Below are 15744 nucleotides of genomic sequence, written 5' to 3'. Positions count from 1 at the left end.
CATTGTTTTGTTTATACCCCCAAACAGTAGATCATTTTTAAAATTTTCATAGTACCTCAGCCGTGCATTACAGCATGCATGTATATTTGCACCGTAGATGCCTTTCTGACGACCGAATTACAACTTGTTTGAATGTTGGTTCAGGTTCCTGTTTGTCATCGGCAAGTTTGACGTTGGGTGCTAGGTTAGGTTTGACCAGCACGGTGCCACCAACTACCGGTAGCTGTTTTAGTGTCATTGTCAGATTCACATCTTGTTCGTTGTTTATATATATATATATATATATAATTTTTAAGTAGTAAAACAAATAATACGGACTCTGTCATGATGCTGCCTTCCATAATTTTTGGCATCCAATAGTTACAGGTGTTCCCATAGACAAGGCGGATATCTTATCGTGCCGGTCTTGTCATTATTTATCAGCCAGCTTTTCCTGTCAGAGATAATGACATGGGACCCTAATTTTGTCAGGAGAGCTGAATGGAATCGACAAGACTTTGAATGTAAGTACAGCAAAGTGAAGATACGTGTAAGTTACCAGAGTGGATCGTAGCACTGTGACGCGGAACTTATGCTTGCTGGAAAAAGAGAAAATAAAAGTTCTGAGCATTTCAGACATATGTGACTTCAGCTAAATGACTCCAGCACAGAAGTACACGGGAACTACAGTTATGAGAGGATGACAAGAGTTCGATAGGCCTTGATGGCGCTGGGAGAGGAATAGATTTGTTTGGGTAACCTGACATGTGTCAATTATTGTGTTTGAATGAACAGTACAGAGATAAGGAGGGATGTGTAGTGCTTCCCTCATTGACAGCTACCACTGGCAAAGTTTCTAATGCACAGCAGAGATCGGCTGGGAATTGAAGGCATTGCTAATGTGAAGCGTAGCCTAGAGGAAGAGAGGTGTCTGGACATACGGAGAGAATGGAGGATTCAGTTTAGGTGGAGAGAAATGAATATAAATGTGGAAAGTAGAGCACCAAGAGGTAACGTAAACCTGAGGAGCCTATACTTAGGGATTAGGTCCTGCAGACTTTGCAAAGTGACCTCAGGAGTAAGGGACTGAGCAGATATGCTGCCAAAGGTCACGCATCATATATAACTCCGGGGCCGTTGTAGTGTTATAATAGGCGTTTTTTGTAGCACCTCAGAAAGTCAAAAGGGTTTGGGTTTCCGCTGTTGAGTTTACAGAATGCTAAGCAATAGCACAGCCAGACGAACGAGCACTGTGAGCCCTGGAAGAACTGTCGTACATAGCCAGTCTGCAAGGAAATGAGATGACAACTTTTTCATAATGACATTTTATGCTCCTAAGATAAACGTAGGAGCATTACTTACAATTTTCGTTCCATTCCGAAGCAGAAATTAAGGCCAGTAGAAACCGTTTATTCTATCCTACTCTTCAAGTAAGCCCAACTCGCGGTGGATTTGTAAACTTGTTTCAATGGCTGCAGTTCCTGCGGTAAGACGTATGATAAACTGGAAAATTTTGGGATCCAAGCACATTTCACGGTTTGGAAATGCATCTATATCCCTCAAAAAACACATAACATGAAAATACTTATGACTGACTGAGACGTTACGTAAGAATTTTGTAATTTTGTACTTTCGTTGGAACGAAGCCAAAACCACAGTCAATTCATTGGACGCGTCGGCCATTTTGGGGCTGGAGGTGCGAGCTGGTGCGAGACGGAACATTTAATTTGATTGATTTTCTTAATAAAGTACATTGTTAGAATTCGTTATTGTCATTTAGTCATTAACATGATTATTTGTTATGCATTATAATATAAAAAATGAATAGTTATCCTCTGATATTGCGAATTAAACACCATGCTAAACTCCCTAACTGGCTACACTCCGCTACACAACACGCTGATTGGTAGTTTGGGTATGCACCACTGCAGAGGCAAACTCCTCGGTGAGGAGTTTGACTTTCCAACAGCGGAATCTCAAACCCCTTTGACTTTCCGAGGTGCTATAAAAAACGCCTAATCTGTCCCCCTGTCCGCCCCCTACGGCGCATGCGCGGGGGGTTGCCAGAGGCCGCCACAAATATGCCATTTGTCCTCTGATCTCTGTAGGGGTAACATGATCGGAGCCTCTTGCCCTTTGTTTACAAACGGCAAATGGTCATTCCGGCTTCTCATATTATTCGTCTCAAAGCTTTCTTAGGTAGTTTCCGCCCATAAATTAACCCGCCCCGTCCCGGAGACGTGAATTCACGCCCTCACATGATGTGCACTCATATCCCGGAGACGTAAATTAACGCGGCAACATTGCAAGGTCCCTAATTTGCACAGTTTTCAATTTTCGCGAGTGATTTTTGGCACGTATACACAGGACACCTTCCTCTACAAGATGCTAGGCAGGGACAATGCCTTACCCAGCATGACCTCCTCCCCCCCCCACATAACCTTTTCTCAGCAATTCACCTGTTATCAGTGACCTGGCCAGTAAAGCCATGTCATGCCACGGTACGAAATTCAGGCCAGAGTGATTCCCCAATCGATGACAATGTGGAGGACAAACATTAGAGGAAGAAACAGTCAAAAATGATGATCAGGTAATGTGGCAAAAAAAGGTCAGGAATGGTGATGAGTTAGTGAGTGAAACAATGCTTATAATGCCTATATTACCGTTTGAAAACCAATATACTCTCGTACTACATAAATTCGTACCAAATAAATACCGTTTATGAGTGGTGTGGAATAGTTATCCTCCCATAGAACTCGTTTTCTTTGCAGCCAGCCTGATAGAAAACCCTGTAAGGTAAGGAGGTACTCCTACCTGGATCGAGTATTTTAAACCTCAGGTGAGCGATTTCTCTATGAATTTCGATGTTTCTCACCAAAAGCGGATGTTTGAGCCAAAAAAAAAAAAAAAGTCCAAAAATGTCAGGACTGGGGCGTACCACTGCCCAGAGAACGTCGGGATGGGAGGGGTTCAGTTAGGTTAGGCAGAAAGCGGTAAAAATTCGAATGTCTAAGGTATGAATGAGTTAGGTTGGATAAACATAGTTATAATTAATCATCTGGGGACGAGTTATCTAATCTCTTAGGCGTGAGGATTGTCTTAGCTTTGTTCTTACCCAATTGTATCTTTACAGGAATGAGTCAAGCTTGTACTTTCCCGTGTATTAAACCATTTTTATCATACATATCCTTGAAATTATAAATAGTTTTGACACACTACTTCATTCGGTTGTGCATTCCACTGATCAATTGCCCTATTAGGGAAACTGAATTTCCTTACATCTTTATCACCTCTCTTTTTATGTTGTATTTTGCAATGTCCTCTTGCTGATGCTTCACACATATGATATATATTCATTTATGTCTATGTTCTGTTCCCCTGATATGCATTTATAGAGCATAATCACGTCTCCTCCTCCTCCTCTCCTGCAGTGTTGGTAAATTCAATCTTTCCAATCTTTCTCAGTAACTTAAATCCCTTAAGCTTGGTACCCATCATGTAGCGGCCCATTGTACTTTTTCAATCTTATCTGTATTTTTTTAGATGAGGATTCCAGACTACTGTGATGCATACTCCAGAGTTGGTCTGATGAATATTATCTTCCTCAGCATATCTTCATTTATATATGTGAATGCAATTCTCATACTAGCAAGCAATGTATACATGTTTCATACCTTCTCACTGATGTGATCATCAGGATATAGTCTGTTACTGATAATTACTCCTAGGTCCTTCTCCTTTTCTGATATGTGTAGAGTTGATCTTCCTAACTTGTAATACCAGTCTGGTCTTTTCTCACTTTTACCAAATTTTATTACATGACACTTATCCACATTAAATTCCATTTGCCATTTATTGCTCCATTCATGAAGCTTGTTCAATTCCTCTTGCAGCTCTCTGCAAGAATCTGTGTTAGTAATTTTCCTTTGAATTTTTTGCATCCTCTGCAAACGCTGCTTCTCTTGCTGATTTTGACCATAAACTCAACTCGGCGCATAAGTACCGTTTATATAATCTGATGGGGCATTGCTTAGGGTGGAAGGTTCAGCTCTACCCTGATCCTGATGCAGGCTGGGCTGGCAAGAGAATAATGCGCCTGGTGAGGTGTTCGTGCTGGGCTGGTTCCAGGGAGTAGGGGTGCGCGGCTTCTAGGGACATGCGCCCAGATAGCACGGACGTCCTGCTCGCTCCGTCCAACCCTCCGCTGTCTCCTCCTGGGTGTGTCGTGCTGTCGTTGGGTGTCGATATTTCAACTCCCTTCCCCCGTGTGCATGGCCATGGATAACTTGTCCGTGAACAATGCATGCATGTCCAGAACTCAGAACAGAATGAAAGTAAATTGACTAAGGGCGGTAAAATGCTTTCCAATACTTTTCTTATGTAATTTGCTTATATTTTTATCAGTATTGTTACATCCCCATCCCACACAGCTACAGACTCTAACAGCAGTAGTTCAGTATAGGAAGAACATTGCCCAGTGAGTTGTTCTTCCTATGGTCAGCCTTTTAGTGTACAGCACATAAGATCAGCTGAGGAATTGTAAATAAACACTTACTGAAGTTCACTGTCTTTATTTTCCAAAAAATTACACTTAATGCTTTCCAGCTTCACCATTTTCACCAATACTGAAAATATGCAAACTGCAGTAGCATTTCACAGTTTGCTAGTAACACTTCACTATTTTCACAAGAACTGTACCGAAAATAATCTTCACTATAATCATGCTTAACCCCTACACCGCGGGCTTGTTTACCAATGACTTGCGTGTGCCGCGGGGTTATTTGGGCTCCGACAGACTCTCAAAAAATATTTGCCAAAAATCAGTTATTAGTCCTAGAATAATAAAATTACATATGCTTATGGCACATACCTTCAGCTTTCTCCTGGAATGATTGTTGAGCCTTCGTCGGTTACCGTAGGACTTGTGGAGACCTCTGAAGTAGGGTAACGAAGTCTCCACTTTACACTTCCCGACAACCCGTAACATGATTACCACAGCCAAATACAAACACTATAAACACTATTCTACAATTTTCAAGTAGTTTGGGATCCATACTCAAAAAAAAAAAACACTGTGAAAGCAATGGAAATTACGAGCGCGTCTGATCGTCGCACTGGCACTAGTTCGCTCTTGGTAGTCTGTCATTTATTATTCATAAAACCCCTCACACTTTATATTTCTATTACTATATAACACTTATAAATATCTACAGTCTTTATCTATAAGTTTCCTTCAGTAGTATTAGTTTATTGTCACTGTAGGGATTCAATTTCTTTCAGTAAAATACGTAGCATTCACTTTCTCGTCCTGTATACTGGCATTGAGAGTGAATGTCACTTTCATCTTCACTCTCATAACTCATAGCATTCAGACATGCTAGAGTGAAACTTTCACTTTCATTACTCCTAGGGTATATACTCGTATTCTTATAATACTACTCATTTACATTTCTATTTACGTTCTCTATTTTATTTACGTTATTTACATTTCTATTTTATTTACACTATGTTGTGCACCGTCACTTGAAATAACTTATAAAACTATTTTCCATTGTTCACGTATATTTACATTCATTACTTTCACTTGCTGTTTACACATTATTTACACATTATTTACAATTCCACTTGCACTGTTTTACTCAATAGAAAGATCGTAGTCACTCTTTTATCAATTGTCAGCCCTTTACCTCTTTCCACACGAGGTTTAGTAGGGGGTAAAGGTCACAGGGCCATTTGCATGGGGGTGAAAAAAGGCCTTGAAGTCAGCAAGAAGAAACATACGTACTCTCGCTTCAGAAGATGAGAGTAAACTGATAACGGAGGGCCAGCGTGGAGGCCTGTTTAGGGGTTATTCAGAGTTACCAATATTGGTTCTTGAAACAGCTAAGTCTAGCACTGATATGATTGGCAGGAAATCTAGACAATACATTATAAATTTGGTAGTTTCAGGTGAATGTAAATATCACTTAGGCTTCTCCCTTCCCTCCTTACGTGTATATTTATTACGAAAATAGATTAGAGGCCTACTTAGGAGATATATATTCAGAGCTACCAATGTTAAATCTTGAAACAGCTTTGTCTAGCACTGATATGATTGGCAGGAAATCTAGACAATACATTATAAATTAGGTAGTTCCAGGTGAATGTAAATATCACTTAGGCTTCTCCCTTCCCTCCTTACATGTATATTTATTACGAAAATAGATTATACGGCATATTTCAAGGGGAAAAAAACAGCGAAAATTAGCGAACGAGTGCACGTGAGGTGTTGTCAGGTGATAATTAGCCAATTCCAGGTGTATGGCACTCTCACTTACCTTATTTCTTTCTTGTATATATTATTTGGTATAAGAATATGACATAGGGCTTATATCAATGGATGAAATCAGTGAAAAATTCCAGGGAAGATTTACTTAGCGTTGCACGGCCGGGCAGGCGAGAGGATAGGGTAATGGAGGGGGGGTAGGGAGGGGAGTCAAGAACGGGGAGAAATGGCTAAATTGTCAACAATGGATGGGAGTACAGATGAGATTAGGAGTGCTGACTAGTGTTGGACATTGGCAGTACTGATAGATGATACAAGCCCCCACTTGGAAGCCCGGGTGAATTCAAAATAACACAGAATCACAAAAGCGACGCCCCGCGGTATGATCCCTTGCTCCCAAGCGTCACAAAAGTGACGCCCCGCAGTTAAGGGGTTAATGCATGCTAGCAGCACATCAAAAACTTCGCTAACAGCACTGCACTGACACTGCACTACACTCAAACGGAATTGAAAACTGTTATGCTAGGTGTTTTTAGGTTGGCTTCCCATCCTTACAACACCTAAGGTTTAGCTGGGTTCCCTTTCTAGACCAGATCTAAGATACAATGTGAGAGGAACAGGGGATAAAAACTCTGGACAACCACCTTACTCATATATTACCAAATTCTCTAATACAGGACAGACAGACAATCTCACAGGACTCTACTGTATACAAAAGTCAAGACTCGGACTGGCAGATAGAGTACGGGTATGATGCAGGATACCAGCCGTCTCGAGAGTGGAAGACAGACACTGTACTTAAGTGGAGATGGAATTACACTTTGTTCTCGGGCTGCATATACTTCACAGTTATTATGTTCATGCTCCATGTTACACTAAGTGGAGTTACGATGGTTAGGCACTGTTACTACCGTTTGTGCCGCATTTCACACTCATTGGGGTTAGGATGGTTAGACACTGTGACTAGAGTTCTAAACACTGGCTGTCAGTTCTCCTTTCTTTCCACGGGCACTTTAATCAGTCATGGTAGGTGTATGGGGCAAGGGAGTGGGTCGACTTGGGGCGGGGGGCGGCGACTCACAGGTGTCGGCCTGGTGTCGGTAGAGTCCCCTCAGGAGTCCTCTTGTCTGCAGGCCACAGGACTACCCATAGAGGCGTTGTCTTTCGTTGTGGGCTGTGGTCGGGCTTGGTGAAGGGCCCCGCGCTAGCGTGGTTGGGCACTGGTTTGGCCCTCGGGACTGAGGCCAGACTGCCTCTGCAGGCGCTCCTGTTGGCACCTGGTGCGGGAAGGGCGTTGCTCCTCCTCGGGACTGGAGAGGTCGCGCCTTGGGATACTAGGGGCGTTGTTGAGAGCCCGTCTACTGCGATCTCGCATCCATTGCTTCGCCGTCAGGGTAGGGCTGTGGCGTTACCTACAGCAGGAGTCCGACTCCCTCTTTTCCAGCTGGATGGAGTGCAACCTTGGGGATAACGCAGGGCCTCTCCACCAGTCCTCTATAAGGAGGTTCTCCTTCTGAGGGCTGCCTCAGTCTTGGGGGTTGGAGGTGAGGCCTACTCTACCTGGTGGGGCGGCTCGAGCAGGGGTCGCCCTCGGGTTGTGAAGTCACAGGGGGCGAGGGACTTTTATGGCATCCCTCCCTAGTGCAGCTACTGGCCATCGCTGAGGTCCCTTGGGCAACAGGAGGAGGGCGACTACAGACTGTCCCTTTCCTGACAGTGCAGCAACCAGCTGTCACCAGGGCCCAACTTCCTGATGGGACCGCAGACAAAGTGTGGCAACCAGCTGTCACCTGCCTACTGGCGTGGCTACCGGCTGTCGCCAAAGTCCCATGTGAGGGACGATGTGTAGGCGAGGGGTGGCTACAGGCCGTCCCCTGTCTACTGGTGTGGCTGCCGGCCGTCACTGGTGTTGTGCTCCTTGAGGCAACTGCAGAAGGAGAGAGGGCGTACCTTTCTTTCACTATGCGCGGCTGCTGGCCGTCACGGGTTCTGCAGGGAGGGGTGGACAGCACTACAAGCAGCTACAGGCCATCTCTTTATGTGCATGGCTACCGGCCATCGCTGGTATGTGTGGCTACCAGCCGTCACTGTTGCACGGCTACAAGCTGTTGCTTTTACTGAGTGGCCACAGGCCGTCACTGGCGTGCTGCCTGGAGCTAAGTTTGTAGCTCCACCCCAATCCTGGCGATGGCTGGCTCAGTTTGACGGTAATGCACCCGGACTGAGATGTTCACACCAGGTGCACTCCGTGGAATAGGGGCGCGTGGCCATATGAGACTTATTCCCATATCGCACGAACGTCGCATGCGCCCTACCTACCCCTCCATTGTCACCTCCTGGGGGTGTTGTGATGCCCTCGGTTGCCACGGCTGCTGTTTCAAAAACTAACTAAACCTCTCTAGGTTCTTCCCCATCCTTAAATAGCCTTACATTACACTCAAAGTTTCTAGCACACACACGACAGGGCAACAATTAAAACAGTTACCAACTAGAGACATCAAAAATCCAGGTTTCACTTACACTGCATAACACTCTAAATTATTTAGTATACAAACATAAATTACATAATGTAACGAACAGTCACATAAGTAAAACATAGTTGAGAAAAAGAGCACAAAAATTAAACAACCAGAATTTACGCTCCTCCCTTTACGGGTTAGGGTTGTTCAACTTACAAAATAAATATGCTTACAAAAGCAGGCTTACTGGCAACTCTGACTCGTAACAGTAAAATACCAAAATGTCGAGAAACATCCAGACTACCTAATTAGCAAATTCTGCTTCTCAACAGTACAGTATGTTATCTAGTCATTGCGCACACATTTTAGTCTGTTCACCCCCACTATGGATCTGGTTCACCCTGATCAGTCATTTCACAAGGGATCCCTTATGTAACTTGCCCACCAGCTGCAGCTAGCTACTTTGTTAAAGCCATCAGCTTTTTCTTTTATCAAATGTACCTTGAATACTGTGCCAACACATGATGTTATAATTGCACCGTACACACTTAAGCTGTCTTGCTACAGAAGACGACTGCTGCTGTACTCATTGTGATTGTCTTTGGTGCCAGTGTTTTGACTGCAGACCAATCCTGGATCTGCAAACTTTGCCGCACTGTTGGCATGTCAGGTCAAGGTTTGCTGGAGAAATCAGTTTTGGTTGTGCCTCCGTTATCTTTGCTCATCTCTGGCCAGGTTTTGAGCTTCTTTGAGATGAATGATTCCTTTGCAGCAGAGTACTCGCCATGGTTTTCTGTCAGAGGCATTGGTTAGAAGATCCTCTGGTATGATGTTGAACTTCATCATACTTGTCTCTATATTATCCTTACATAGCTTTTGTCCCGTTGGATTGCAGTGAATGTACAATGAGGCTGGATGAGGAGGAAATGGAAAGTGTGAGTACATTTAAGTACAGGTACGGTACTTGTATAGTGTGACGAGTAAGGATGGAAGTTTAGAGGGTGAAGTGCTTGAAAGAGTACAACAGGGAAGAAAGGTTTGTGGTTCTTTGAAAGCAGTGATAAGGAACACGGGAATGAGCATAGAAGTAAAAAAGTCACTGCATGACAGTATTGTGATACCAACCCTAACATATGGAAGTGAAACTTGGACGTTGTTGGAAGGACACAAGTCAAGAGTAAGAGCAGTGGAAATGAGTTATTTGAGAGGAGCCTGTGGAGTTACATGAACAGACAGACTGACAAATGAGAAAGTGAAGGAGCGTTGTGGTGTGGAGGTGGATGTGATAGAAATCATTAAAAGAAATATTGTACATTGAGGTGGTTTGGCCATGTGGAGAGAATGGAGAGCAAGAGGCTAACAAGGAAAGTGTATGCAAGTGAGATGGAGGGGGAAGAGGGAGGGGAAGGTGAGGATGAAATGGAGGGATGGAGTGGAGAGGTATATGAAAGAGGGGGTGTGTGAGCTGGGAGCAGGACAGTGAAATGGTGTTGGGCAGGGCGACATGGAGGTGATTTGTTTGTGGCCCCCTTAGGGGAATGAGGCGTCTGGCAATAGATGGGTTGCAGCGTGCTGCAGAGAATTGGCCATACAGAACCTGACAGGGAAGACAGTGTACAGGCATGTGGAATGTGTCCAACCCATCTCAAATGGATTTTAGGCAGCATGGTTTCAGTGCTGGTTGACTTTGCCTGCTAGAGAATTTGTGAGGGACTTCATCATCCCATGTGAGTCCTAGGATGCTTTGTAAGCATCAAATGTGAAGTGACTAAAGCTGTTTGATGTGGCTTTGGTAAGTAGTCCAGGGTTCAGCACCATATAAGAGAGGGAGAGGCATACAGTCATAGATATTGGTACCTTTTTCTCGATTCTCAAGTTGGTATTTTCAAAGATGATCTGAGACGTTCAAAAGAGGCTGAGGTATGGTTGATTTGTGCAAGGACTATTGCATCAGTGTTATGTTTACATGTGAGCATACTTCCAAGGTAGGTAAAATTCTCTACGTGTTTTACAATTTTTCCCATTATCTGAAATGCAAGAGGCTCTGCTGATTTATTTCAGTTATATTGACATTTATTTGGAACCACATTTCATGGCATATGTTGGAAGTAGTACACACAGGAGCGAGCTGGGGGTTCCCCTGTGCATGGCCAGGACATCCAACAAACAACACATAGGCTTTCTACACAGCAAGGAATAGTAAATTTCAAATGTAGTGATGGCTGGAGGTTCAGGAGGTGCCATGGCATTGTCAACAAGGCCATAACTGAAGAGATACTCAGTGCCGATGTCGATGCTGTGGAGCCATTTGTCCAGCATCTTCAGAAACATGAATTTCAAATTAACAATGCAAACGAGACTGGGCTGTTCTGGTGTGCTGTTTCTCAAAATGACCAGGCTTTGAAAGATATTGACAGCTCTCCAGAGCATAAAACAATGAAAGAGTACAATATCTCCATTCTGGCCCGTGCCATTACTGATTGGCTCTCATCGCCTACAGCCAGTCATAGTAGGTAAGAGCAGTCATAGTAGGTAAGAGCAAGTGACCCAGGTCACTCAAGGACATGGCCAAGCCTTCTGTGGCATACTACGGTAATAATTCTGCCTGGTTTTCCCAGGATATCATTCATGACAGGTTCCACCACAGCTTTGACCCTTCTGTCGGCAACATCAAAAAATGTATGGTACATTATCAGTTCTGATGACTTAAGGCAGTTCTGCTGTTTGACAGTGCACCATCCCATCCTTCCTCTGGCAAACTACAACAAGGTTGAATGAATCAAGGTCTTGTTCCTACCTGCCAGCACCACTGCCCTTATCCAGCCGATGGACCAGGGAGTTATTAAGAGAGTGCCAAGAGACCCTACAGAAACCTCCGATTGAAACAGTACTTTGTTCTGATGGGATGGGATGGACCAGATTGACTATGAGGACACCAGTGGCAAGAAAACCCTCCACAGTTTCAAGAAGTGCACCTGTAAGGACACCATCTTCAACCGGCAGGGCTCTTGTTTGGCAAGCCACAGCTCGCAAATGAGAGTATTTCTTCCCTTCGGCTAACAAATTTTACATGCAAATCCCCTTTTTGGTGAGGAGAAAATACATCCACTTCAAGCCCAATAAACTACAAAATAAGTAAATCTCACTTAAATGAACAAAAAAGCATGTCATGATCATTATTAAGTCTTTCCTTGTCGTCATTGTGAATGTTTAAAAATAGACTGTGTAAATAAATATTATATTATTATTGCTATATTGCCAGAAATAAATAAATAAATATATTTATTGCTCGTCAAATATTTCAGCTCGTAGTGAGTTTGGATACTAAAAATTTATTTGGCTCGTAAAGCGGAAAACTTAGGAGCCAAGTGGCTCGCAACCATCAGCAGTTAACAAGAGCCCTGACTGGGCAGAGTCACGGAAGGAAGAGCCACTAGCCACACTAAAAAATGGCAGTGCACACTCCTCAGAACTCCCAAGACTTCAGTACCATAGCATGCATTTGAGGAGTTTGGGCCACAAAGGATCGCAGAAATATTGGCAGCTGCAAGGCAGGGGAACCTTGCCGAGGAGGAGCTGCAAGAGCAGCTGGATGAGGATGCAGGTATGCCTGGCCGCCATTACCAGGCAGAAAAGGAAATTGTTACAGATCTACAAGAGAAGACACTGGCAAAGGAGAAAGGCGAAGAAGAGGAGGAAGAGGCACCTGGACTGTCACTAGCTGCAGGCATAAATGCTGCAGACACAATCCTGACCCTTATGGACGATATTGGTGGACCCCTGGCTCAGCATATCAGGTCATGCAAATCATCAGGCTAGAGTTAATGCAGCTGTAAGAACAAAGGCAGATCCAGCCTAAGATCTCTGTTTTTCAAGCCTGTGCCCTTTCCTGCAGCCATGAGGTTTTGCACAGAGACCTCCACTGTCACAGTAGCATCATCATTTTCAGCCAGCCTCTGCATAGCCTCAGGATCCAGCAGTATAGCCTTCAGGACCCTAACCCCAAGCACCTCAGGGCTCTCTATACCAGATTTGACACCAGAGCCACCAAAAACCATCTTTGCCAACATTGAAGATGAATGACACTTAACTCTGTGTACAGCATACAAGAAGAGTGGCAGTGTAATCAGTGTACCTACAGCCATCATACAGGTACAATTACTGTACAAGACATACGTTTCATACCTTTTTTTACTCCAACCTGGGCTGAAATTGCCCTCCCTTCATCATGATTGCCGAGATGAAATAACAGACTATAGTAATATTGTACTAGTAGTGAATGGCTGTGAAAAGGATGTTAGGTGAGCTGCAAATGGGTCAAATTATGGGCTGATTTAATGAAAATAGATTTAGTTTTCATTTGCAGTACTAGAATGCTGTCGTACTCATCTGTTTTCAAATGTGGTAGAAATCCCACTGCAGGGGAGAGGGGGGGGAACCACTGGATATAATGGACTATCTGCTTTATCCAGCTTCCCTGGCCTCCCCTCAATTATTCTGTTATAATGAGGGTTTATTGTATAGCTTTACGGAGATTAAGGTATCTCCACAGCCTCCCGGTGGATGAGAATTTGGTGTCTGATTGTGCAGCAGCCTGGTTTTTACACTGACCTGCTGATGTGTAGGTTTTTCACTCTGGCCTGCTGACTTGTAGGTCTTTTACACTGGTATGCTAACTTGTAGGTATTTTTTTTTACACTGGCCTGCTGACATGTAAGTATGTAAAGTGATGCAAAATGTACCTTACTTTTTTTTTTCTTTCTTTCTTTCTTACAGGTTGTGTTTTTTAAGTTTTATAGCAATGGCAGCCATGAGTGGGGCACAGATGGGCAGGCAGGGACCATCCTTGTCAGCTTACCCTCATGCAGAGGCAGTTGCATCATTGGCTCAGAGTCAGAACAACTTCACCCGGGACTTGTACACTGTGAGTAACATCTGTGTTGATCCTTTTCATTCTGTAGAGAGTTATGTGTTTGTCTGAAGATGATGTAGTCCTGCATGTGTTCTCTTCACTGTTCTCTCCACACTTACCTCTCATTTGATGTGTGACTCTTAGCTGAATACTGTACTGTAGGTCACAAATTGTAAACATAGTTACAAAATATGTAGTAGAAGAAAGTGAGTTGAGGTGCTGATGCAAAATGTGTGGCTAAAGTTGTCATTGTTATAGTTAGTTGCCCCAGTCTGTCTGTTCGAGTAGACCCATCAACTGTAGGCAAGCAAGTGTCTCTTCAGGACATTCCCATGCAATGAACCGATGTTTCTGGATGGTAGACTGCATCTTGCCACAGCAAGGCATGGGGAAGAATGCAGAGGTTTGGTTCCTGGATGGGTGCTACATTTGCATCTCTCCACCTGATTAACAGGGGCACCATAGTGGACCCCACAGCATCCTGTTGTAGGACGAGAGGACGTTAGACACAGAAAAAGAATAATATACTGTAGGTGAAGGAGGTACAGTAATAGGCAGCCCTTCATTGAGTGAGTGGATGATAATCACTGCCACCGACCATCATGTTGCTAAAGTAAAACTGTGTAGATTTTCTGTGTATATTGAGATTGTGAGACAGATTTGAAGTTAGGGTTACACAAGGTTTTCACAGATACACCCATGTTTGAGTTAAGTATACAGTATTAATAATTGTTCCATATTTTCAAATACAGTACAGTATTGGGTTTGCTACAGGGTATGTATGAAAACATGCTGACATTTGTGAAGGCCTGGATGCCATTTAATCCCAAATGTATCAGGTGCAGATTGCTGATGCCATCTGCCCCTGTGTTTGTAGAGTTCTTTGTTATCTTGATAATGTTACATGTCTCTTCCGGAGTGAATGAGGTTGCATTTTGTGGTCAAGTGGACTGCATGTGCTAAGAAGTTTGATTTTCAGGCTCGGTGCATGTTGGTGTTGGGCGACTTATGTTTGCATAGTGGCCCATGAGTATGTTTGCTTATTCTTTGTAGGAAGGGGTGTTTGCTATTAGAGGTGATGGTGGCATGGGTCTTGGAGGTTTTTGTTTATGGTATAGAGCCGAGAGGGGTCATGAAATGATTGAGTGTTGTTAAAAAGGTCTTACATTTTCCATTTTCATTATGATAATTTTGATATTAATCATATTGTTTAGTTCTTGGATCTTTGTGATGTGTCTTGTGTGTGGTAGAGGGGATTATCGTTTGATTTACATTCTTATGTGGCAAGCAGTTCTGTGCAGCACCTTGTGCCATTACACAATCTCTCTCTCTCTCTCTCTCTCTCTCTCTCTCACACACACACACACACACACACACACACACACACACACACACACACACACACACACACACACACACACACACACACACACACACACACACACACACACACACGTGTGGTAGACCGATCTCCCAGGCTCCCACACACACATACACACACACACTATTTAATATTACTGCATAAGAAGAGAGGTGATAAAGACGTAAGGAAATTCAGTTTCCCAAACAGAGCAATTGATCAATGGAATGCACTACCGAATGAAATAGTGTGTGCCAAAACAATTCACAAATTTAAGGATATGTACGATAAATATGGTTTAAGACACGGGACAGTACGAGCTTGACTCATTCCTGTAAAGATACAATTAGGTAAGAACAATTAGGTAAGGTAAGAACACACACACACACACACACACACACACACACACACACACACACACACACACACACACACACACACACACACACACACACACACACACACACTGCAACAACATCCCACCTCTAGATATTCCAACAGCAGCAGTTATGAAGCACCTACATATTCAGTTCATGTGCAGGACAGTACATGTTGATCTGGACGCTGTAATACAAGCTGCTTCTCTTGACGTTCAGCCATTGGAGGTGTCCTTAACCCCTAGGCTGCAGTGGCCCTAAATATTTCCTATGTACGTGGTGCCGGAAAATCAATTTAAAAAATCGTGTTTTCTCCATGTGTTTTGACCCACTTATTCTTAACCAAACACGAGAACATTTTAGTCAGACAAAGTTTACCCTCCACACTGATG

The 15744-nt window shown here is 43.6% G+C and overlaps 1 protein-coding gene across 2 annotated transcripts in view; it reads left to right on the top strand.

Annotated features, from left to right (window-relative positions):
- Positions 1-15744, top strand: part of LOC145406859 (leukocyte elastase inhibitor A-like) — a 105618-nt gene that overhangs the window by 17288 nt on the left and 72586 nt on the right. For both annotated transcript variants that reach the window (XM_080277972.1, XM_080277971.1), the window contains exon 2: positions 13480-13627. In XM_080277972.1, the coding sequence (XP_080134098.1) occupies positions 13505-13627 (123 nt within the window). In that variant the 5' untranslated portion in view covers positions 13480-13504. The remainder of the gene's footprint in view (positions 1-13479; positions 13628-15744) is intronic.

Source organism: Coenobita brevimanus, chromosome 71 (genome assembly GCF_032717465.1).
Source record: "Coenobita brevimanus isolate Jiangsu-jjx chromosome 71, ASM3271746v2, whole genome shotgun sequence".
Classification (NCBI taxonomy): Eukaryota; Metazoa; Arthropoda; class Malacostraca; order Decapoda; family Coenobitidae; genus Coenobita; species Coenobita brevimanus.
The sequence above is the reverse complement of the archived record's forward strand: the minus strand, read 5'-3'. Positions and strand labels throughout refer to the sequence as shown.